This window comes from Pavona decussata, unplaced genomic scaffold (assembly GCF_977016875.1).
Source record: "Pavona decussata unplaced genomic scaffold, jaPavDecu1.1 SCAFFOLD_291, whole genome shotgun sequence".
In the NCBI taxonomy this organism is placed as follows: Eukaryota; Metazoa; Cnidaria; class Anthozoa; order Scleractinia; family Agariciidae; genus Pavona; species Pavona decussata.
Window position 1 is genome coordinate 315,714 of NW_028145690.1, and position 25,642 is coordinate 341,355.

The window sequence follows — 25,642 nt, forward strand, 5'->3', positions numbered from 1 at the left end:
CCCATATACACTCGATTGCAAAAACGTTGACACCGAAAAAGTATAAACCATGAACGATGAGACCCAAGGGATTTGTGGGTAGTGTTTAAAAAATAAGCCCTTATTGGCCAACTTGATTCACCACGTACAATTAATTTTGGTCATCAAGCGTCGCAGGAGAATAGAATATTATGCATATATATTTAGTACACTTATACCCATAAAGCCATTGGGTCTCATCGTTCACGGTTTATGCTTTTTAGGTATCAACGTTTTTGCAATCGAGTGTATACAACTGGGTTAAGGAAGACAATGTCGAGTGAAGTTTCTTGTCTTAGTTAAGGAAACAACTGACAACCGCCGACCGGTTGGCTCAGTTGGTAGAGCACCGGACTACCGTGCGTGAGGTCGTGGGTTCAAACACCGGCCGGACCACCACTCAGGGTCTTTAAATAACTGAGGAGAAAGTGCTGCCTTTGCTTTGATATCTGCAAATGGTTAGACGTTCTAGTCTTCTCGGATAAGGACGATAAACCGTAGGACCCGTCTCACAACACTTTCATGTTCATAACCTTGTGGGACGTTAAAGAACCCACACACTAATCGAAACTTTCGATTAGTGTGTGGGTTCTTTAGGAGTAGGGCATGGAGTTCCTGGTGTGCTGGTGTGGTCTTTGTGTGTACAATAGTTGGGGGTTAGTTTCCCCCGTCACACTTAGTGACGAATTAGACTAAATCATTAGAGAGGTTTAGAATTGTGTTTACAGGAATGAAATCGGAAAACGGCAGAAATTACCTCGTGGCCAAGTTTCTTCATTTCCCTCTCGCTGTTTCCAATTTCTCAGTAAAATTGATTAGTTTTCCTTTATCATGAAAAGCCAGAATTATTTTTGCAGTAGTCTCATCTATGTACTCATTTTATAAAGAAAACATAAACGCGAATCTAATGTTGGCTGTTTGCCGTAATCACGATTTTAAATCTTTCTATTAATGCAGAGACAAGCCTAGCCTCGAGCCCCCAGCTCTCTGTTCTTCCCATTAGTCTGACTGGAATTTTTATGGGGTAACCACTACACCACCTCGCCTCCACAGACCGATTAGAGAACGTTTTATTTTCACGGAACTCAACAGACTCCACATGTGGTCTTTCCCTTCAGTTGAATGGTTCGTTATATAACATACGATTGGGTATTTTTCTCAGTATGTTTGCACGACGGAGCCGGCTCAAAATACTCATACTCGATAGTAATCATTAGATTTAAGAATTTGTCGTTGCGTAGATAAACTAATATCCCTTAATTACAATAGTTTGCATCGCTCTCGCTGTTCCTGTCTGCAGTAATTAATACGAATTTTAAATCAGTTAAATTGAAGTAGATCCATTAAGATAATTTGAGATCTAAAAAAAGACCAACCAGAAATGCTTTCCTGTAACTGATTTCCAACTAATCAGTAAGCTCAGTAATTTGAACACGCCCATCATCTTTCGTATTACCACCAGTTGAACCAGAGCAACCCGTACCACTACAATACGAGCCCCCACCCCCTCCGGCTTGATTTGAGTGAGTACCGCTTCCTCCCCCAGAGTACCCCCCACCTCCACCGGATGCACCATTATCTTCGGATCCCCCACCCCCACCACCAAACCCACCTACCGCCCCAGGGGTTGGCCCTCCATTGTGTCCGCTATTCATTCCACCAGCTCTTCCTCCCACCCAGCCCTGAGCACGTGACCCTCCTCTCTCTCCATGCTCTGCTCCGCTCCTAGCACATCCTTGACCAAGCCAACCCGCACCCACTCCCCCATGGTGACTAGCACCTGCAGTGTTACATTTACCTGGCTGTCTTCCTGTTCCTCCATTCCGAACATTATGCGAATATCTCCCTACACTTCTTTTGCCACTAGTACCCGACAGACCATCCTCACCGTTATATCCACCAGAAGCACCCCCTCCACCTCCGGCAGCTAATAATAGTACATTACTACTTGTATAAACAAAACTCCCTCCCCCTCCCCCTGTACCAGCATTGTCCTCTACAGACAGTCCCAGTTCAGCTGCTGTCCTTGTAGTTGGTTGTCCTCCTTTCACCTCCACTGAATCTCCTCCTCTCTGTCCCACCACAACATTTAGTACTGTCCCTTTATTCAGTGTGAAGGTGCCTTCTTTGAACGCTCCCCGGCCGCCGTAATAAGTTCCCGGTTTGTATCCATAGTTGTACGAGTGCGTTCCTCCTCGAGCGCCCCAGGTTTTAATCAGATAGCGACCGCTTCTTGGAACTGTGAACTTTTGTATAACACCATATCGCCCCTTGCGTCCATCCGTCGTGAAGTTAAGCGAAAGAGGAGGACAGACTGATGAAAAAGGAAAACGTTATGCAGTCAACTTAAACACTACAGCAGAACATAAACTAAAGCTTTAATGCGTATGTTCCAAATATCAGTTACCTAAGCCATATTGGACTATCCAAGACAATACTTTCCAGAGAGGTGCTTATCATTAATTTGTCCAGTTGCAGCATGGAGTGACCAATGCGCCGCTGGGAGGAAGGGAGTTAGTATGGTCATTAGGATTGTTAAGGCCGAGGTTTGGCTCAGTCTGCAAAGACCGAACTTGCAATTTCTCCCAGATGATAAATTCCAACCTAGAGCTGTTAAGAGGGTCTCAATGGAAGTGTAGCTCTCTCGGTTAACAGTGAGATTTTGCCGATTTTGACGGTTGACGGTTAAATTTTACGGCTTTTGGCGGTTGACGGTTATGAAAAGGAAATTTCTTCCGTGAATTAAAGTTAATTTTAACTTTTGTGTTTTTTTAATTTTAACAGTTGTGTTCTGGAGTTTGTTTTTCACACAGAAACACGTTATCAATGTAGTAAATCATAAATATTTTAAAACCGAAAGTACTTCCAGACGGAAGTTAGTTGTGATGTCAGTTTAGACGCAAATTAGGAAAGACCCCAAAGTGAGTATATTTGGGAACATGGAGCCCAGAGTAAAACAATTCTTTGAGAGCTTTGAGAGTCCAGGATGAGCGGCTGCAATAGTGGTATTTCAAAGACCTTGAAACCGTTTGACGGCTGCTTTTTTTCACGGTTGACGTTAAAAATTGCCCTTTTTTGACGTATGACTGGTAAGTTCTAGACTGTTTGACGGCTGAAGGTTAACCCCATTGAGAAGGGCCTCTGTTAATTATCGAAGAAAAAAATTCTGACAAGTATAGATACTAGTTATTCGATGCTTTCGAGTGGTATACCGCTTACCGTAAGAAAAATCAAGTCGCGAGTGGGATATTCACGGTATACCACGAGAAAGCTTTGCATAACTAATTTATCCCATGCCAATCATTGAATTAACACAAAACGTCACTCTTTAATGCTTAACAGCAAATACAAACAGTGAAAAAATATTCAACAGATTGGCAACGTTTCTTGAAAGTACATAATTTTGATAAAAAAAAATTAAAAAATATAAATAGGTACTGCTCATTTAATGTATAAAAGCCTTTGTAGGCCGCGAGGAACGCCGGGATCTTTTCGTGGAATACTACCCGTTGCATACCGCAGAAAATGCAACGGGTTTCAGTCTAGCTTTCTGATTGCCTGTATTCTCTGACATGGGATAAATATATTTATTATTAGAATTTCATATAGTAGACAGGGCTGTGTATGCGGGGGGTTTTCTTCACAAAGGTAACGATGTGAAGTTGACAAATCACTATCTCTTTGCAGTCCTTTACTAACATGCGAAACAGAGAGCAAGGAATATTTGTACTAAGCGAATCAGCCGGATGATATTCCACATAGGATCACTGTAATGATCTGTTATAAATGAAAGAAACAAAGAAAGTAAACGTGTAAAAACAAGATTTAACGTACTATGTGGAAATATGGTTCACCGGCGAGGACTCCAACCTCAAACTCCTCGGGTAGTCCTTTATTACCCCAATTATTAGCGACCACCTCACTCTTGAAAAAGAGGCCTCGTTTCTCGAACCTAAAGACCCGTATTAAAACTTAATGAGATGCAAAAAACTATTTCAAATGTGCAATTTTGCGCAACAGGGATTTAATTTTTCTAAATTTTTGAAAGCTTAATTAAGTTCAAGGACTTCTAATTTTATGTCGGTTGTTAAGGCGCAAGAACAAACGGAATAGTGCTTTTCAAGAGTAAAGCTTACATGATACTGGCACCGCTCATTCCTGACTCATTCCGGTTCGAGTTCACTCCAGTTCAATCTTGTGGTTCTGTATTCGCTTACATAATATCAGCACAAAATCTCATACCGAAGCGAGTTATACCGGTGCGAGTTCACCCAGATAACTGTACCTGAGCGAAATTTTCATTCCGGTACGAAAACTCATTCCGATGTCAAGTAAAGCGTACGACTTTTCGTCCTGGCCTGAAATCACTCTACCGGGAGTCTGGAACGGGTAGCGCATAAGTAGTTTTCGACATGCAATCCAAGATGACTTCACAATCACAAGTTTGTTTAATTAAGCAAACATCGGCCGGCATGTCCCTCCATGTAAACACGGAATGAAATTCATCCCTTCATGCAAGAACAATATGAAATCACTATGTCATACCGGTATGAAACTCGCACCGGTACGAGTTTCCACATGTCACACCCCTAAATTTCAGCTCGAGTAACAAAAAGGATCATCACAGCTTACCAAAGACACGACTGACGTGCTTAAAACTCATCTTACCTTCTAAAAGAGTCCTCGTCTGAAGAGTGTAAAACAGCAGCTTGGCCTCGCATAAGTAGGAACCTGAATCAGATTTCTTGAGTGCAGAAATCTTCCCACGCTCCCCCGATACGTCTCCACGATATTTGCGCCTGAGCAGTTGCAAAGCAATTCAAAGACAATTGCTCGCCGATATTTTTATTCACTCTAGTTGGCGGTTTTGTGATGAATTTTGGTGGAGACCAGACAAACAGTGAAGTTATAGCAATCGCATGTCCCAGTTGGTTCCTAGCTGTGCATTCATACGGACCTGTATCATTTCTTTCTGCAGCAAGTAAAGCCAATGATCCCTCATTATGAATGGCTCTGTTCCTCGGTAAAGTTCCTCCATGTCACAACAGGCACGGGAAATCCACTCACGTGACACTGAGGCAGCGTGACGTTTTGCCCTTGTTTTGCGTGAGTGGGACCTGGGCTGAGCCGAACACGAGGAGGACCTACGACGGAATTATATGTTTAAACTACAAAATTAAGACACGCCACAGGTGGTAAAGGGAGGGTCCCAGTCACGATAAACGGTCATTGAAGAAGTGCCACTCTCGATACATTGGGGAGACAAAGCGCCAACTCAGTGAACTTTTCGAGGAACACCGCAGATCTATCCTGAATCACCATCAACTAACAGTCCTACTCCTGTCTCGCTTCATTTCAACCAACCTGGCTACTCAATCAACGACGTCCACCTAATCCCGCTTGAACTTATACGCAGCAAACGTGACTCAGTTACAAAGGCTCGTGAGGCTCATTTTATCGACAAAGGTAAAACATTGCACCCTCTTGGTATAAATATACGTGACGAAACATGCCAATGACATGTCTCACACTTGTCACGTAGTCCTAAACAACCAATCATTGTCACGCATTTTATATTTTAAATCTATTTGTAACGATTTCTTTATGTTTCTCACTTTTCTTTTTCGTTCAGCCCCGAGGAAGGTTTGTATTGCAAACCGAAATATCGGACAATTTTTTTTAAACAAATATATTTCAGTTATTCTAGCCTTTTTTGCTTATTTCTATCAAGCTCGTCACCTCCGCCGTTGGATCAGTCTGCCGTCAGTATTTTGTATTTGAAATAATTTGCTGATCCAGGTCTACAAGTGATCCGGCACCACTCATCGGTTTGTAGCTGTGGAATTGCAGATTTTATTGTATTAAAATTCAGCTTGAAACAATAAAGATCACTGCGAGGTTCCGGGGAATATATCCATATAAACTCTACAATTTATTCCCCGGAGCCTCGAAGTGATGTTATCGTTTCAGGCTAAATTTTGATGCATCGAAATTGGGCTATTAACAGGTCACAATTTACCTTCAACAATCAGCATGGCAGACTGGTTCATTGAACCAAACACGTTTCTACCAACACAAACATATCTTCCTGCATCCGCAAGAGTCACGTGACGTCCCTCTAATCTTCCATCTCGCTCGTACCGAAAACGGTGTGTCCAGCGACCATCAGAGCGAAACCACGTGACTGTCGGTGCTGGGTTTCCAGTTGCAGAGCACTGGAACATGACGTTTCTATTTTCTCTGACCCTCTTTGTCATGGGCGAAATTACAACCGTAGGGGATGAAATTGATTCTCCGGGATCACCTTTCGCACCAGGAAATCCCCTGGGACCCAGTTCTCCTTTAATGCCTTGTTCCCCCTGCTGACTAGGTGGTCCAATAATACCCAGCTTTCCATGTGGGCCAGGTTCGCCTGTGAGTCCACGCGATCCTTTGCGTCCCGTAGATCCACGCGGCCCTCTTCTGCCACGTGTTCCTTTTGCTCCTGACATTCCCGGCGGACCTTGAACGCAAATTTTTTCCTTGGATGAGCAAAATGCCTGCGGCTTTAGAGAGTTCAAGGTCTTGTTTATCTCGTTTCTCACTGTCTCAATTGTAAGCTTATGTCCGTCTGGAGAGGTTCCAGCAAGCCGACGCGTTCTTAACCTCTTGATTTTAACTGCAATCAATAACATAAAACAAATCCTGTTTAAGCTGATATCGTTCAACCTTTTCACTTTAGTCATGGAGAAGTGCGAAGATCTTTCTTAGGTTTGAAGTTAGCTTTTTACTGCTTCTCACCGACATTTGGATATAAAGACTTTTGCAGGGAGGTTTTGGTGGTTGTATGTGGATATTAGCGAACTTCTTTGTGGTTGGACGTTCTGGATCTAGATTAATCTTGTAGTCTAAGACTTGGCTTCATTCGTACCTCCCAATCACTCATATACCTGAATCTCTCCTCCCTCCCCTCCCTCCCTCCTCCCCTTTGTTTCATACTCTAGTAAAGTACTTACTACGGAGCACGCTGTTTGCTACACTGATTCGATTTTTAGATGAAAGTTACTCAGCAACTTACTTTCCTGCATGTTATATTGTTCAGTTGAGCTAACGGTACAAAGTGGCTTTTAAAAACAACCGATAGTGAGTCTGTGGATAAAATCCTCTGTAGTGTCACCACTTTCTGGTAGAGGTCATTGAAACGTGCTATCCTGGTGTGATTTTGTTTGTTGTTCTGCTTCAACATCATATTCCAAGTTTCTTTTTTCTCTTTTCTTTTTTATTATAATTTGTTTTTCGACGCTAGGAATTCTTAAGAATGATAATGTGACATCTCCTGATCCATAATAAACACCAACCTTATCATTTTCATTTAATTTGTTAATTGTCGGATAAGATCTAAATGTTTGCTGACCTTTTCAAACTGATGCCTCGTGTACTTTGGCTTTGCACCAATCAAAAAAAAAAGGTTTTAATCATTGCCAACTATTCGTGCGTTCGTTATCATAAATGTAAACGGCCCCGAGCTCCAAGCTCATCACAATTTTCAACTCCTAGGCCACAACCAAACCCTAGATTCTAATTTTTTTTTTTAGGGCAGGGATTGTTATTTGCGTTAAGAGGCGCAACGCAGTAATTAAATTTGTCTGTCTTTCAATAGCCTCCCACGCAGACGTCCTGAGGGGTTCGTCACGCGTTTCCTTCCCCACGAACGTTCGTGGGGAAGGAAACGCGTGACGAACCCCTAAGGACGTCTGCGTGGGTGGCTAGTCTTTCAATGACCTTCGATTCTTTTTTCGCTGAAAACAATGCTTTCCGTAGACAAAGCATTGATCCCCGCAAAGTATACATAGACCAAGTGTGGTAAGAACTGAACGTATAAAATATCTGTTTTGAGATTTTGCTTCTTGCCGTAGCTCCGGTTGAATTTTCTCCTCAATGTAGCTTCAAGCACTAGCACTTCCGGTCGTTGGTAGCCTCGCAATATTATGCAAAAAAAGTCGCATTTCTCTAGTATTCAGAGTAAGCCTATAGATAAAAACAAGCCTGATTTATTGGAGGAAATGTCAAAATTTATATAATCCTCACTGTTAAACTAAAAACAACCCCAAAAGCGTTCCCTAGAGGTCTTCAGCTCCCCGATTCTTTCAGGGATATGGACGGCCAACGACACCATTAAATAAAATAGTCAAGTCGTTTCCTGCATTCCCTTATCGTTTTAAGACTTTTAAATTGAGGAGAATTTGTGTAAGTTAGCACAGCTTGTTCTGTTTGAATTCTTTAGCGGAAAATTTGATCCGAAATCCTGATGTGAGTACCAGACAACAGATATTCCAATAAAACGAACAGAACGTTGATAAAGGGACAGTATCACGCTGTTTTTAGTAACACATTGAAAATCAATAAGACGCTATTTGGTTGATAGCAGCCAAGATATAATGACAAAATTCCATTAAAAGACTATCAGAATGCAAAGAAACTATCCACGGATATTTTAGCCGGCAGTTGGCCAAGATAAAGAGTGGTTCAAATTTGAAAAAGTTGCTGGTTGTACTATATTTTGGTTCAACCTTTCGTCTCAGAATCACTATTAATATTTCTTTAAATTATCGATTTAGAAATTAATTAACACAGTGTTCAAAGTTTAAATTTTGTGAATTTTGGCCAAAAATCATGATATCTCCCATGATACTCCCCCTTTAATTACTGCGGTATTTTTGCGTTTCAAGTTAAAATTAAATTACCTTGCGTCTCATCTTTCTTGTCTTTAAAATCCACATGCTCACTCAGTTCACTCGCAGACATGGCTCTCTCTGTGGGTTTGGAGTTTACTGCTTTGCTCGCAAGCTCTCTGTTCGTAGTTTGTCTTACTTCCGCCACAAGCTCCTCAATCCGGTGAGGGTAAAAGGCGGCATGAGTTTGCGGAATGGCATGTGGCATGACCTGCGGCATGGCATAATTATGCGAAATACGATACTTGCGGAATGACTCACAGAAATAAATTAACTGAAGAGTGCGTCTCTTTACAAGCCTGCAGCTGGGATAGAACATGTCTGATCGGTGGTTAGGAAGAAGTGAGGGTGAAGGAATCGATGACTGGAATACTGTTTATTGTATTCACATTCAAGGAAATATGAGTACATGTGCGGATACTTTTTGCATTTATCACAAAAACTTACCTCAGAAGGGCGGGAGCTATGGGGAGAAAGCTGAGAATTTTCTAGTATATGCTTCCTTCCTTTGATACCTAAACACGTCCTAAAGATTGGCTGATTGAACCCCTGAGGTTTCTCCGTAATTTTGAAAAATATTGTAGACGTTGAGACGCCTATTCTCGGACGCGTACGATCGTTCGCAGATGGTTAATCGCCTTTTCTGGAAAAAAAATATCCCCTTCATCATGTTAGTATACGTCTCGTTAAAGAAAACACGAAGTAATATTAAAGTATATGTTACGTACCTTTCCTCGACTTAAAAAACATTTTAAAGTCAGTTTGGGTGAGACCTCGGCTCGGGTATCAAAGCGCTGAAACATTATGTAGTGAGTATAGTCACCGGTGTCACGGCACCTCCGCCGGGTAATTTTTTTTTTTTACCACGTATCGCATTTGTTATCTAATTCGACATTATTATCCCAGACTTTTTTTCATAGATATAACGAGCTATAGTTGTGTTAACGTCTAATAAAATATGTGGGTCGTACTCGTGAGGAAAAATACCCCGTTAAAAGCTGGGAAAAGCTTGGAAGTTTCTTCGCTATTCTTTTATGAAACTGTTGTTGAACTTAAAAATGCGTTTGGCCTTCGCTTTATCAGACGCTGTGAACATTTAACGGTTACATATTGTAACGAATAAAAAAATTGTAACAAACTCATAAGAAAAATAGGTTCTGTTTTTTCTCACCTTACATTATCGGCGAGATACGTACGCAAGTTGAACTTGTCAATTACATGGAAGTCAAAAGGTGAACTTAAATTTACTCAGTCCCTTGACTACGAAAATTCATAGCTTTCTTTGCCCTCATTCCTTCCTAACCAGCGATCGACATGATTTATCCCAGCCTTGAATTTTCTAATCCTCTTTCTGTCGTTTAGTTGTTTTTAGATATTCAGCTTGGAGTCCACAACATCTAAAATTATAAAATTGGCGCGAAAACAGGACACGCTCTTCAGTTAATTTATTTCTTTAAGTCATTCCGCAAGTATCGTATTTCGCATAATTATGCCATGCCACATGCCATTCCGCAAACTCATGCCGCCTTTTACCCTCACCGTCCTCAATCGTATGAACTCGCTGATTTATGATCTCCACACCAACCAATGCAGTGACGCAAATCAACAAAGAAGCGAACGACACGGGATAAACAAACTTAACCGAACGACTGTGGGATTCACGGTAAGGCGAGGTTTGTTGTTTCTCCGCCATGACAAAGCAACAGCTTCGCAAGATAATATTCCACTTCGGACGGGTGCAAAGATGAGATGCGTCAAGGCAAGATGTAATGTTAATGAGAGTCTTGTGTTGACATTTGCCTAAATCACTCACGCAATGCAAGCGGAAAGCCAAGGTTTATCTCATCCGTTAGTGGTATTCAAGAGGTCATAAGTCAGGCTAAAATTGGCAAAGCAAGTCTTGTTTTCGTTTACACTGGCCTTTCATCAGCCTCTTCCATTTGCCAGACGAAAAACATGCGGTTCAATCGTCTGAGCAAGTTTTATAGCAATAAGTTCTCTGGCACGTTTTCCGAAGTGAAAAATTGTTTTAGTCGTTTTAAGAAGAAGGAGAAAAAAAAACTTGGCAAGTTTTGTTTTACAATGACAATGAAAAATTGTTAATTTAGCTTTTGAAATGCAAATTTAACAAAAGCCGTTGCCAATTCAAAAATCTTGCTCGTGTGCAACCAGTACGATTACTGATAACACGAGAGACATGATTTACACATGACTGGCCACGATTTCGACCGTACTTGTTGATGAGGCTTATAGTAAGTAACGTAACGGTGACAACCGCCACAAAGTATAGTCAGGAAAAACAATAAGCTCAGCACGTACGTTATACGTTTTGATACATTTCTTTGTACTCCCGGCCGCAAAATAACAACGTGAAATAGCCAAATTCATACATTACAAGTGGTTCTTTATGTGGAGGAACAAAAAACACAAGCATGCGCGAAATTTGCCTTCCACGCTACGCGTCTCCTCGCGGGGAGTTGGGGAATTTTCGCGTACCGCTCGGGTACTTTGTTAGCCTGCAATCGAGCACCGCGTGATACAGAATCTCGGTTAGTCATTAGGTTGTAGCCGCCATGTTGGATTTTCAAAACCTAGGTAGATGAGGAAAGGGGTTCGGGAAGGGGGTAAGAAGTATTTCCCATCCCCCTCCCTCACCCTCCTTTTTCTTTTCCCGTTATGCCCACTCCTTTAGTCGCACTTTCTACTTTCCCCAATATACTTCTGCTTTTGACATCCAATATTGCGGCTACTGAGCAGAACGTGAGCACATGTCGGTGAATTGTTCATTCTTTTTCTTATCTTGAACCGGCCGTTGAAATTTACATGACGGAGCTGGAAGTTGAGGTAGCATCACGTTGAATTTCCGAGTGACGTTTGCGTTGGTGTCGCCATCGTCGCTGCTTACGTTACGTTGAAATTTGACTGAAACATGAAACATGGCACCCGCCAACGGCAGTTGCAAGATCATTTGGTATCCTTTTAAATGAAGGTATATTTGCGCAATCTAATACATTCTAATACGGTATGATGTATTCGGATCACCTAGTTTTACGAAACGGAATCTTATTTCCCAAATTTACGAGCGGTTGTTGGCCTTAGGAAAATGCCATCTTGTTTCGCACTTTTAACGCCATACTTGCCGCTCCGAAAACGAAAGTTATTAGTTTTATTTTCCAGTGTTATGAAGTTTGAACTGATATTTTGCATGCTTGGGGGTAGCCCCGCTAACGCCGGGGGATGTGTACTGTTGGAATTGACTTACAAGTTAAATCTTTGGCAAAATTCTCGCTTGAAATCGCATGTCCTTTCGTTTATCAGTAACATCTTTCTCGGGTAATTACTCGGGCTTCCAAAGGAAAGCCCGAGGCTTAAAATGGGCACGAGTTTATTCTCCAGTCGCAAATCGCCCTCTGACGTCTTCTGCGCGTGCGCAAGGTTAAAAGAGGTCAGCGGAGCACATGATCTGTTTACAAAGCTCCAGTGAAGCGAAGCCATCCGTCTTCAGTGGAATCTCAGAGATTGCAAGCTTGAATATACGCTAAATCCATTGTAGACCCACACTAAACATGACGAGTGTCTAATCATTTTATTGAGTTTATCTTACTTTGTTTTTATCACGATCTCTACAATTATTGTAATCGCTTATGTAGTAGCAGGTAGTAGGGAAGCGCTTGACGTTGTATGTAGATGGCTATCCAGAGACCGTTGTTATTTCGACATTTGATAATTGTGATATCTTGGACAAAGCTATTTAGTTAACCGGAATTCTATACAACGATTCAATTGTGATGACAAAGGTGAGAAAAGACATGAGATCTCGCTATGCAAAGTATGTTTATTGTAATTATTCTCGTGTGAGGATATGTAAACAGCGCGAAGAAGAAGCAAAAAGCTTAGGGACATTGTCGATGATATCTTCGTTCAAATACACCCAAATCCTCTAGATTGCATGCTTAAAAAAAGGCACAACAACATCGAAAGAAAACCGTTTGTTTAACAGTTTTATTGTCTGTGTTGTTAGGCAAATGGGGACACTAACGTGACATACCAAGTCAAGAGCTTGACCAAGTTTATTTCCATAAGAGAAGCCCGAGTACACGCAGTTATGCGTCTAGTTCGTATAAGATTTCAGATCGGCAATATTTGCCAGTGACCACAATTGAATATGTTATATTGCAGACTGAGTTATAATAGAGGTTCAAATCGACCATGGGACCAATTAATCGTTCATTTTTTTAACGTCATTAGCCGAGACTGAACGGCAATAATTTTTATACATGCATTCATTTGGTGAGCTAGGCATCTACATTGTTCACTAATAAAATAATTCCCGGCAAAATTTGCAATAGATTGAAATTGAGCATTGGAGACTTGGAGGTAGTGTACACGCAAGAAATTAAATCAGCAATAGAGACACTGGAGGGCCTTTAGAGAGGCTAAAAGCAATTAGGTTTTAATGGGCTTAAGGGAGGGGTTCACGGTTCTGCGCATGTCCATGAATCAAAGTACGTTTTTCTTCTTTGCTCGCTATGACCCAAGCCTGTTTAATTTAATTCGCACGGTTTATGAACCATTCGTAAGGGAATAGGTAACTTGGGTGGTAATTTTGTCATATGATTGCGTTATATCGCATGCAAATAACTGTAAACACATCAACTGTGGAATAAATCCTTCGGGTCAACACTAAAGTCAATATCGACAATAGGTGGTTTTCACCTCACACATCGTCACGCAAGTGAAAAAATAAAATCCTCAACCATTCAATAGATAAAGTCAAGAAATTGATATGTTGTAGAAGAGTGATACATAAACAACGTGTGAAAGCCACAGGGCTGTGCCATATCTCCTAATCGAGTTATTCGAGAAAATGTACCACGCAAAATAACAGAGTTTAGTATGGGACGCCATGTTGGTGCTCCGTCTGATGGGCACCAACATGGCGGCCGGAAACCAGCAAAAACATCTGGAGTTTACCTTGGCTATTTCAAAGCCTTTCTTCTCTCTGCTGAACTTTCACACATTGACATTTACGCTTCTATTACATGTTAGCTGATCAGACCTAAAAAAAACACGAGGCGAATCCATGTTTTCATGTACGTGACATGTTTAGAGCAGCAATCCTTCTGTCACGCACTGCGCAAAAATCTAAAATTCAAACTGCTCTATTTTCAAAACAAAGAATGCTATCCTGCTGAAAACAAGCAAGCCGATGGAAATTTAGATTTTCTTATATGTGATGAAGATAAAAACCCAAAATTGTGTTTAGTTATGAATTTCAGTTTTTTATGACGTCATGTGAAAACCAAGAATATGAGTACAATCCACTAGCATTTTCTGTGAATTTGGTCATCAGCCATTTTGCTTGGACTAATTATAGAATGTGATTACTGAAGTACGTGTGGGTGGGATTTTTAAGGCCACAAAGTTGATAAGAAAGAGAAAAAAGCATTTAGATTCATCCACATGCGCTGAAATGTGAGCCTCTCTCTTTAAGACGCACAAACTTACAAACCACGACTCAGCGGGCCCGCAACCAACGGCTTACCGGACCCACAACCCACGAATCACCAGCCCCCAAAGGCAGCCGTATTTCCTGGTGTCGCTTCTCTAGACCCGACAGGGAGAAGCGACAGCCGGAAATACGTCTGCGTTCGCAGGCTAACGACTGACCGGACCCACGACCCATTTTTCACGAAGTACCCACCACCAATTAGTCAATCCCTGTTTCTTCTGCGCTGCAAATGATGATCTAAGATTTCTTATTACAACAAAGCGTTAAGCGGAATGGAAATCAGAATACCCTGATCACTAAAAAAGAGTAAATCGGCACCGAAAATTAACAATCGACAGAAATTCAGAGCAAATGTCTCATAGGAGGCAGGGTGGCAGGGTTCAAGTCCCCGGCAGTCTGGCCGTAAGCTCATTAATGTAGGTTTCTGTAAATTCTGTAAGTCCTTCATTTTTGAGTTGGTCGCTTCAAAGTAGCAAAGCAAACGCGTTTAAATAAGGAAAATAGACCTGGGAGCCGTTTCTCAAATGTTCGGATAATTTTTCGGGCCCGTTGATAAGTTTCTTTTATTTGTCATCAATTAGTGTTGGTTTTTAGTTCAAACTTGACGTCAACTTGTTTCGAGAAAACGATTTTAAGATTAAATATGATTGCCTCTCTCTATGTTTTGGAAGCAATCAATGTGTTCAGGTCCGCCGGTAAGTTTTTTAGGGGTTTGGATACGAAGCGCAGGCTGTTTTCTGTCACCGTGTATGAGAGATAATGAAAAAAAATACATAAAAAGTGTTTCCTTTTTCAGTTATCAAATGGGAACCTGTAGATATTTTTACATCTCTGTTGTCAGGCAATAGACCAATTGGCTAGGAGGCTTTGGGAAATAAAACAGAACAAATCAATTATTCATCTCAGAACCTTGATATAATTTCTGTTGTTTTATTCCTCTAAGCCTCGTAGCCAAGTACGAATTTTAATTTTACCATGGTTACAACGAAGCTCCATAATTATTATTTCAGTTTATGTGATTTATCTGAAAAACTTAATTCAGATGCATGGCAGTCATTCAGCGCTACGGTACCAGCAACTACATGCATGTGTATGGTCTCACTTTCCAGTACAACTTGGTTTTAAGTTTTGATTCGGACGATGCAATCCTAATGCGACGACTTTTTCATATTTCAAATAAACATTACTGAACATGATCGAACATGACTTTATTGCTAGTGTGGTGCCGTTGTGTTTTGTCAGGCTCTTGCGGCTTAATTTTTTATCGATTTGAAGGGTCTTAATTTTTTGCGGCCGTTGACTATACGTGCGGACACACGAAACCCTTCAGATCGCAAAGCACAAGGACTAAAGCACGTTTAAGGTCAGGTAATATGGGTAACATAACAAGTTGCGACTGTTTGTAGCTCCTATGACCACCCCCGCGGGCAACAAATTTCCATGTTGCAAAACGTAGAAACAGCGTCTACCTTTACAACATGAAAATTTGTTGCGCGAAGAGCTAAAATAGCTAGCGACACGATGAGAGTAAATGAAAACAAACTTCTCCCCTTTCACAAGATTTATTTACGGAAGACTGATGCAAATTAACAAAGACACGTTATTAAAGACAAACGAAACGTTCAAGACAGTTCTGAGTTTGGCGGCTAGGAGACAAAACAAACTACAAAATGGGAAACAAATTTACACAGTCTATAATCAATTCACATTACACAACTTCAAAAACACTCCAATACAATTTATAAGAGAAAGAACCCACTATTGCCACATAATATGTGACGTCATCGATCCCGTACCGCGTAAAGAAAACAGTTTTGAACGTGGTATATACCTTACTCTATACTTCACTGCTATAGTTTTAATAAAAGGCAACAAAATAAACAAGGTTAATACCCACTTCAAACCTAAGTGGCCCACACGGAGCGTAACCCGGTTTCCGTATAGCATGTAGCAGCTAGGAGCAGTATTACTCCCCCCTCCCCCCCCCCTCCCCCCTTTCCCCCTGTATGGGATGATAGTCCATTGAAATGTTTCCTCCGCGAGTGTCTCGCAACGTACACGGACGTACCCATCTATACACCTGGGTGAAGGAAGACAATGTCGAGCAAAGTTTCTTGTCTTAGTTGAAGAAACAACTGACATAAGAGGGATTTAGAATCACGTTAAAGTGCCTATGAAGTAAGAAAAATTTATCCTTTATTTATCCTTTATTTGCCGCTCGCTGTTTTCAGTTTCTGAGTAAAATTAATTAGTTTTCCTTTAGCATATAAGGCCAGAATTATTATCCACTATTCTAATCTATGTACTCATTTTATCAAGAAAACATAAACGCGAATTTCAGTCACGTTTGCCGTTTGCGATTCTAAATTAGAGAGAAAGAGTGTCGCGTTTACGGTAAACGTGAGATTCGCGTTTATGATTTCTTGAAATAAAGATTACAACGATGGGAATAGTGCAAACTAATTCTGGCCTTTGATTCTAACGCAAAACTACCCGATTTGACAGAGAAACTGAAAACAGCAAGCGGCAAACATAGGACAAACATGGCTACATGGTCATATCTCACGCTTGCCGTTTGCCGTAAGCGTCATCCTTAACCTCTCTAATCCCTCTGTTAATACAAAGACCAACCGAGCCTCGAGCCACAAACCCTCTGATCATCCCAGAAGTCTGATCGAAAATTTGATGGGGAAACCACTACACCACCGCGCCTCCACACACCGATTAGAGAACTTGTCATTTTTGGCGGGCCTTAACAAGCTCCACATGTGTTTAGCCCCCTCAATTGAACAGTTATCACACAGTATACGAAGGTATATCTTTTCGCAGTAAGAGACTCTATCCACACCGGAGCCGGCTCAACTGATACCGCACTGCATATGGAATAAACCAACCCTTAATTACAATAATTTGCATCCCTCTCGCTGATCATGTGAATTTTGAAGTAGAACTATTAAGATACTTTAAGATCTCAAATATAAAAAAAACAACCAATTTCTATTTTTTAACAACTACTGAAAAACCTCAGTAATTTGAACAATCCCATCATCCTTCAAATTACCACCAGTTGCACCAGAACAACTCGTACCACTACAATACGAACCACCTCCCCCTCCGGCTTGAAACCACGAAGTACCGCTTCCACCCCCAGAGTACCCCCCTCCTCCACCAGATGCACCATTATCTTCGGATCCCCCTCCCCCACCACCAAACCCACCTGCCGCCCCAGGGGGTGGCCCTCCATACTTTCCGCTATTCATTATACCAGCTCTTCCTCCCACCCACCTCTGAGCACGTGACCCTCCTCTCTCACCATGACTTAATCCGGCCCTAGCACATCCCTGAGCAAACCAACCCGCACCTACTCCCCCATGGTAATTAGCATCTACTGTGTTACATTCACCTGGTTGTCCCCCCACTCCCCCACGCCTAGTTTGAAACAAATGAAGGCCCACACTACTTGTGCCATTAGTACTTGACTGACCATCCACTCCGTTATATCCAGCAGACGCACCCCCTCCCCCTCCAGCAGCTAACAATAGTACATTACTACTAGTATAAACAAAACTCCCTCCCCCTCCCCCTGTACCAGCATTGTCCTCTACAGACAGTCCCAGTTCAGCTGCTGTCCTGTTAGTCCCGTTAGTTGATTGTCCTCCAGACACCTCCACTGAATCTCCTCCTCTCTGTCCCACCACAACCTTCAGAACTGTCCCTTTATTCAGTGTGAAGGTGCCTTCCTTGAACGCTCCCTGGCCTCCATAGTAAGTTCCCGGTTTGTATCCATAGTTGTACGAGTGCGTTCCTCCTCGAGCGCCCCAGGCTTTGATTCGATAACGACAGCTTGTTGGAACAGTGAACTTTTGTATAACGCCATATTGCCCCCTGCGTCCACCCGTCGTGAAGTTAAACGAAAGCGGAGGACGGTCTGATGAAAAAGGAAAACGTGCATGTTCCAAATATCAGTTACCTGAGTCATATTGGACTATCCAAGACAATACCTAACAGAGAGGTGCTTATCATTAATTTTTTTTCCAGTCGCAGCATGGAGCGACCACTGCGCCACTGGGAGGGAGGGAGTTAGTATGATCATAAGGATTGTCAAGGCCGAGGTTTGGTTCAGTCTGCAAAGACCGAACTTACCATTTCTCTCAAATGATAAATTCCTACCAGATGGAGCTGTTAAGAGCGCGTCCGCGTAAGGACAACTCCGATATCGGTAGAAAATAGATTTTCTTTATATTTTCTGCTCAAGACAATCAACATACATGTATACAATGAACAAAAATGGTGTTTTTTTGGGCTGATTCGCACTTAGCTCGATTAGCTTGCTATTTCTAAGTGGCTGTGCCCTCTTCTTTAGTAATTTTTCTTTCTTGTATTAATGTAACTGTATAATTTCTGGGCACGAATAAAAGATTGTTGTTGTTGTTGTTCGCCTGTTTTATTTTTTTGGGAATTTTTTTAGGTACCTCATGCCAAAATAGCACAGAAAATAGAAAATGAAAACACAAGATTTTGAGGTCACTCCAAAGTCGCATAAAAGTTACCCATTCGGTGAAACCGCTTTTAACCGCTTTTAAGAATTAAAATTCTTTAAGGATTTCTAGATTATTGTTTCCCCTTTCCAAACAACTAAAAACTGTTTATCTTTATTAACGGGAAGGATGTCTCAACCCCTAAAAATCGTCTTCTCTATGTTTGCCAATGGAGCCTTTAAATAAATTGATTTTTCGCAAAGGTGGGACCTCAGCTTGCACACATTTCTAAATGAGGTTGCAGTCAGCTTTTTAAAAGTCAACAGCAAGAGGCTACAGGTAGCTATTACTCGGGCCAATCTAGTATAACCTTGCAAATCATAGCAGCAAACAATTAATTAATCTCTCCCCCTCCCCCTCCTACCTCACCAAAAAAAGAAATAAATTGAAAAGATGAAAAATGGATTGAATGGCAACCAGGAGGACTTTACGTTTGATGCAGGTACAATATTTAAGAATATTATCAAAAGACTTTGTAAATTCGATAATCTTATTCTAATGGTATTACACCATTACTTTTCTCGATATTTCTATGATCATAATTTTCATCCTAAGTCTATCTCATTTTCAGTTGCTATATCATAACCATGGTAAGTGAACTCTAAAGCTTTTAAACTAGTATATTCACCTAAAGAAATCAAATCAATAGTGTCAATCGTAACTCAGTTCATATATACCTTTTTAAACATTTCATAGGGGGACTGTAGAAAATTTATTATGTGTACACCTTTGTTCAAAGGGTTTCAGGGATTAAAAACAAACTAAGACTGTTTGCGTCAGATCGGAGAAAGAAGAAGTCTTTCTCTGTAGCAAGACAGCCACGGGTATTAAAACATGAAGGAACTTCTTCGTAATGTTTTAATACAGCTTTTAATTGGTAAATGTTATTGGTTAAATTTCATGTATGAGCCCATGATAGGATTTTGAGTAAGCCGGAGCCGTGCCACCAGTAGAACTGGCGGAGGAGGAAGAACCCGTACGAAAGTACGGAAGAGACCGACAAAGGGAAAGAAGAATGAACACAATGCCGGAACCACACAGGACACTGAATGACTAACTTAAATAACCAGACAAGATGCCCCGAGGGCGCAAGGCAAAGTGAACAGACACAACCGAACATCCGCACGACCGCACGACCGAAGGAACATCGCCAATTGCCAATTTCACGGTCGTTTTGCCGAATTTGGGGCTTCTGTTTGTTCTTGAAATACTTATTAATAATTAAAGGCTGTAAATTAAATTAATAAAAAACTGCAGAAAGAAGCAACTTTATTTTAAATGACTTAAGTGCGCTAACTTAATGCCAACTTTTTTTTTTTGTCAGATATTTATGTCAGAGTGGAGAAACAAGTCTTTCTCAGTAGCACGGCAGCCTTAGGTATTAAAACATGAAGGAACCTCACCGCGACGCCTTAATGGAGCTTTTAATTGGTTAAATTTTATTGCCTACAACAATTATGCCCATGAATAGCAGGAGGAACTGGGCATACGGAGTAACAACTGAACAAACCAGAAACGCAAACGAACGAACAAACGGAAGCCCGAGCGAACGAATAGCCGAATGACCGAGTTAACGATCTAACGGTCCACCTAGCGCTCGTCGGCGAAAACGAACGAGCGAGAAACCGAGTGAACGAACCCGCGAAACTAGATGAACAGCTGAATGCCCGGGTAGACAGCTCTTTTGTTTGCAGTTCTAAGCGTTTATAAGAATCGATTTTCTGATATTCTAATGCAAACTTAAAAGTGCTTATCTTTTCGGAAAGAGTGAGAAGCGATCTAGCTTTCCTTCTTATTACTTAATGTTAAGTATAATTATTAAAAAATCTTACACACGTATTTTAGTGAGCTCACCAAAAAGATAATTAAGAAACAGCATAGATTGTCAAAAGCAAAATAAAGCTCTGTCTGCTCGGACGGTCTGTCAATCTCGTCAGGGGCACAATGAACAGACCCGGTAGAGAGTTCAGAAAAACGCCAAACAACAAAACACGAAGGAAATATGTAAACGACATAACGAGGGAGAAAATTGTGAATAAATTCAGGGTGAACTTCTCTACCACACGTTTCAAACTGCCGCACCACAGCTGGCCCTACGTGCCTGAGCTGACATGTATCATTCTATGCAGTTTTAGCAAATTAAAAAGCTTATTTTACCTTGTACCTGAGCGGCCAGCGTCTGCAGAGGAAGAGTTCTTATTTTGCATGACATACAGCCGGTTTGAATAAGTCTCCTCGTTGCACTTAATAGGTAAAACGACTTGGAAATGTAAAATGTTGAAACATGGAACTGAAGAACGGCAAATTAACAGCTAACCTTTGAAACGTTTACAGCTATAACTGAGTGTTTAACCTGGCTCCTTGATTTAAACAGTTAAGTTTGTTGATCTAATCGGGCTCGCAACATTACTTGAACACGACGTTTTATTCAAACGGAAACGTCACATTCTAGTACCCAGACTATCTCAAAACTAAGATTGATTGTTAGCGAGGTAGTTTAGTTCTTCTTAAAAAAAATTATGCTGAAACCTAGTATTATTACAAAAGTTAAATACAATGTAAATCCTGATATAACTTTAATGCTAACCAAAAAATAAAAAAAATAAATAAAAAAAAAATTAAAATCAGTTAGGATCGACAGATTTGTATTTGGGTCGACCCGCCGTTCTATTCGACTGCGCCAGCCGAATAGAACGGCAAAAGTTCGACTTCAATCCAGACGTCGAGCTTTTACATGTGCCGAACCAAATGCATACGTCACGTATAAATTATATAAATTATAGCTATCCCAGGGGTCTGTGCGTTCCAACGACTTGGCATGCGCAAAGGACTTCATTCTGAACAAGATGGCGGGAAAAGAGGAATGTGCTTGTTCTTCTTGTTTCGAAACAGCTAAATATACTTGTCTGAGATGCGAAAGTATTAAAAAAAAAAAAGAATCTATTCTTGATGTGCACACGCACTTCAAACAGACAGAAACTTTCCAATACAGGCTATATCAAAGGCGAAGCCTTAAGACTTCTCAGAACAAAATCTTCAAAAACAGCATTTGAAAAAAACATTACTCTATTCAAACAGAGATTACGCTGCAGAGATTACCTCGATAACCTTATAGATAAAACTCTTTCACAAGTCAATCTCCGCGAAAGAATGTCGGTACTACAAGACAAACAAAAAACGCGCAAAAACATTTTGCCGTTTGTTAGGGAATATCGCCCTTCTGTGCCTAACGTAAAACCATTCAGATGAGTAAATGGCACTTGATAGAAAATCAGCCTCTGCTAAGAGAGATCTACAAAGACCCTTCCCTGCTTTCGTACAGAAATGGGAGATCTTTGAAAGACGAACTCGTAAGAGCAAATTAGCTTTGAACGTCTTCCTATCTCGACCAATAGGAGCCGTGTTTGGTCTGTCTTCATTATTTTACTAAACAAGCTCTTCCATGTCAGAATTCATATTTCCCGCCATTTTGAATCTCGTTGACTAAAAACAACAACGGCTGACCACGAAAATCTATTTTCTCACTTTAGCTTTAAGTTCGACTTCAGTTAGGTTCGACGTCTGAATCAACTGCCGAACTTAATTATTTCGGTCGACCTTAATAGATATTAGGTTCGGCTCATGTAAAGTTCGACGTATGAACCGGGCCTAAGCTTTAACCTGTCTGGGTAAAGAACAAAACTACTGTAGTGAAAGAAACCATTGCTCGAGATGTTTTTCGTTGCATCACTAATCCCAGACGTGAAAGTCATCCAGTACTGCAAATTGCCTGCATGTTTCATCTAGCTTTGGGCAGTTGTTGATTGACTGTTCATAATCATTCATTGTTGAATGACAACAGACTCTTTCGTCAATGCCCTTTAAAAAAAACGGTCGAAACTCCCGGCATTAAACTGTCAATCAATATTTATTATACGCCTTTACAATAGTTTATAGAAGCTTTATTTAAACGGCTAAAGTTTGATAGCTACCAGTTATTGTTACAGTGAGAGATCAAAAATAATGTCATTACGAGAAATCGTCTACTACAAAATTACAAAATTAAATATCTATCCTTTCCTATCCAACCATTACGTAATGGCAACAGCTTTAGGTCATAATAACTAATAATAACAATGCTTCTTTTTCTAGCTGAAAAATTTCCCAAGTCATAAAACAACAGTAATCAAATTGCCTTTACCTTCATCACATGTTTCACCACCGAATCCGCACTTGCATTGACAACTGTAGCCTCCCCCTGGCTCATTAGAGCAGATTCCTTCGTTAGAACATGGACTTGAATAACATGGTACATTTTCTGCAAGGCAACGTTTAAATACTACATTTAAAGCCTTTAAGGAGAACAAATTTTGCATGAACAAACAAACCAGCAAGAAAATGAATCAAGTGTCGCAATATTATAATCCTCACCGGCAGGTTTTAATAAGCAAAGCTAAATTCTTTCCGATAGTATATTTTCATCATTAATGTGTGCATTGTCCGCTATCGATTGGAATCAGGGATGGCGCAGTGTTGACAGCACTCGCCTCCCATCAATGGGGGCATGGTACGATCCCAGGACACGGCTTTACACGGGGGTTGAGTTTGTTGTTGTTTCTCGTCTTTCTTCCGAGAGGATTTTCTCCGGGTACTCCGGTTTTCCACTCTCTTAAAAACCAACATTACCAAATTCAAATTCGATCTGGGATCTAAGGGCCACGGAATTGTCAGTCGCAGCAGACTGTGAAAGTTTCACGTGCATTAAACAGGAGGCAGAGTGGTCGATACGCCTTTGCGGAATCAGCTTCAGTAGCTTTGCAAGCCAGTGTTTCCTTTGCTATTGTAACCTTATCTTGGTTAACTAACTACAAGGTTATTAGAGAAATGGCAATAAAACGTAAATACTTTTGAGGCGCGCAGCGGGAAGTGATCATGTAAAATAACATTAGAATGACGTCGTCATTTCCAAACGAAGGCCATCTTTAATCCGCCATCCGAATTTCTTCATTTCCCTAAAATTTCAAGCGTCAAAAGTCCCTTTAAGGTGATTGAACACAGTTGGCGCGCGCTTCACCAGTTCAGTGCAGGACACAGTTAAGCGCGCGCTATGGCTGTGGTAGGGAATTACGACGTCGACAAGGCGGTCCCTCAACTTTATATGAAATGGCTCAAAAGTTGAATTTTGCGGTTAAAATAACTCAGTTCCTCGTTTGTGAACCTTTTTTTTTTTCACCGAGCAAAGAAAGCGGGTTAACGAAGACCTAAGCTTTACTGCGAACTTTGCATCTTTACTATGAAGTCCCAATTAAAAGCCGCGCAGGCGCATTTGACCAAAATTCTGTGAATCGTTGTTTTAGTAGAAAGGAACTGTTTTCTAAGGAGCCGAAATTTGACAAAAGAGTAGTTCTCTTATAGTGCAACTTGCCTACAAAGAAAAACCCAAATCTGACAGAGGGTATCTCGGCAAAACATTAAAGTGCAAAACCAATATTTACAGGGGATGTCTCAGGAAAATTACATGAAAGCAGCGTCACTATGTCACTATTTTGTGACTTTTCTGGAGACAAAAATGAAAAAAAATCTAATGAGTGCATTTTCTAAAACTAAAGGAAACCTATTATTTGAGTACCGTTAACAGCTCGTCACGTTGCTATGGCCACGGTACATAGGTCAACAACGATTATCTAAATACATTCCTTCTTAGTTAATCTTGCATCATGTTAATTTTGGGCACCCAGAAGTACGAATATTACAAATAACGTTTACTAAGATCTGTATACTAGAAAACTGTGTCCGGCCACCTAAATTGACTGAAAATAACAAAAAGAGAACCACCAACATGATCAAACAGTAGTTAAAACACTCACATGATCTAAAAACATGAATGTAACGTTAGAAAGTCGATTTTTGATTAATGAGACAAAATTTTGAAACAACCTGCGTTTCTAGGTATGATGGAATGGTAAATTCAAATCCAATGGACTCTCTCTTACCACAGCAAATTATTCCCACATAAATTTCTGAAAAAATCGTAAGGTTTGGTGTCGCTTTGCTCAAATATTTAAAAATCCGAAATAATGAGCACGTTTGTATTAAGTCACAACTTTAGGTTACGTCTAGTTAGATTGTCTGTAGAGGAAACTTGAAACCCGTGGTCTTACTGACATGATGTATTATTTTCTCTGAGATCACAGTTTATACCTGAACGGAATGACATACTCCGGAGAAGAACGTGTAATTTTTTGTCTATATTGTATTGTATTGTATTGTATTGTATTGTATTGTATTGTATTGTATTGTACTGTATTGTATTGTATTGATCATAAACACAGCAGATTATTTTGCAAACAGTCTTTCTTCGAGCGTTATCTCGCAAACATCTTACTGTGAAAACGTAATCTAAAAAAGGCCCTCACAAAGTTTAGAGGTACCCAGGATACTAAAAAATATGAAGCCTTTTAATGTTGTAAACAATGTTCAACGGCGACCTTTATCGAAAACGAAAAGCAAAACGGTTTTGATTTAAATATAAGTGTATCACAAACAGCTGGGACAATGTACATAAACTTTATCATAAAATAAACTAACCATAAACTAACCATTAACTGAAAGTTTTAACATTCAGTTAATGAAATCGCGTTAAGTGCCCGTTTTCGCGTTTTGCCCGAATTACACATTGTGCGACTTAAGGACGGTGCCTACTATTGTTACTGCGCATACGTTCTGCGCATCTCGAGATAGTCGGGTTTCCTATGGGTAGTGCGCACTAATACAGGGATATTTTTGCGCGGTTTAAAACTATGCAGAGAAAGCAGAACTTATTAAATGCTTTTGGTATCTCAAAAGAAAATTGGGGGTAACCATGCATTTTTCAGAGATAATTA

General features: G+C 40.7%; 3 protein-coding genes and 1 pseudogene across 27 annotated transcripts in view; 2 read left to right on the plus strand and 2 right to left on the minus strand.

Moving 5' to 3' along the window:
* The window catches only part of LOC146454971 (uncharacterized), a 394,059-nt gene that overhangs the window by 274,129 nt on the left and 94,288 nt on the right, over window positions 1-25,642 (plus strand). The gene's annotated exons all lie outside the window — the stretch shown is intronic.
* The window catches only part of LOC146454976 (uncharacterized), a 234,456-nt gene that overhangs the window by 192,108 nt on the left and 16,706 nt on the right, over window positions 1-25,642 (minus strand). For 23 of the 24 annotated variants that reach the window (XM_085094858.1, XM_085094863.1, XM_085094857.1 and 20 more), the window contains 2 exons: window positions 22,960-23,076; window positions 15,785-18,169 (listed from right to left, as the gene is read on the minus strand). In XM_085094858.1, the coding sequence (XP_084950984.1) occupies window positions 17,253-18,169; window positions 22,960-23,076 (1,034 nt within the window). In that variant the 3' untranslated portion in view covers window positions 15,785-17,252. Of the gene's footprint in view, window positions 1-15,784; window positions 18,170-22,959; window positions 23,077-25,642 lie in introns of those variants that run through there. The other variant, XR_014859129.1, reaches the window with a different exon arrangement.
* LOC146454983 (uncharacterized) overlaps window positions 1-25,642 on the plus strand; it is a 146,278-nt gene that overhangs the window by 45,624 nt on the left and 75,012 nt on the right. The gene's annotated exons all lie outside the window — the stretch shown is intronic.
* Window positions 670-10,457, minus strand: LOC146454987 (uncharacterized; annotated as a pseudogene). Its single transcript, XR_014859127.1, has 6 exons — window positions 10,269-10,457; window positions 9,177-9,244; window positions 8,742-8,883; window positions 6,038-6,676; window positions 4,687-5,162; window positions 670-2,332 (listed from the first exon to the last, which is right to left on the minus strand). The product of XR_014859127.1 is annotated as an uncharacterized LOC146454987 (transcript).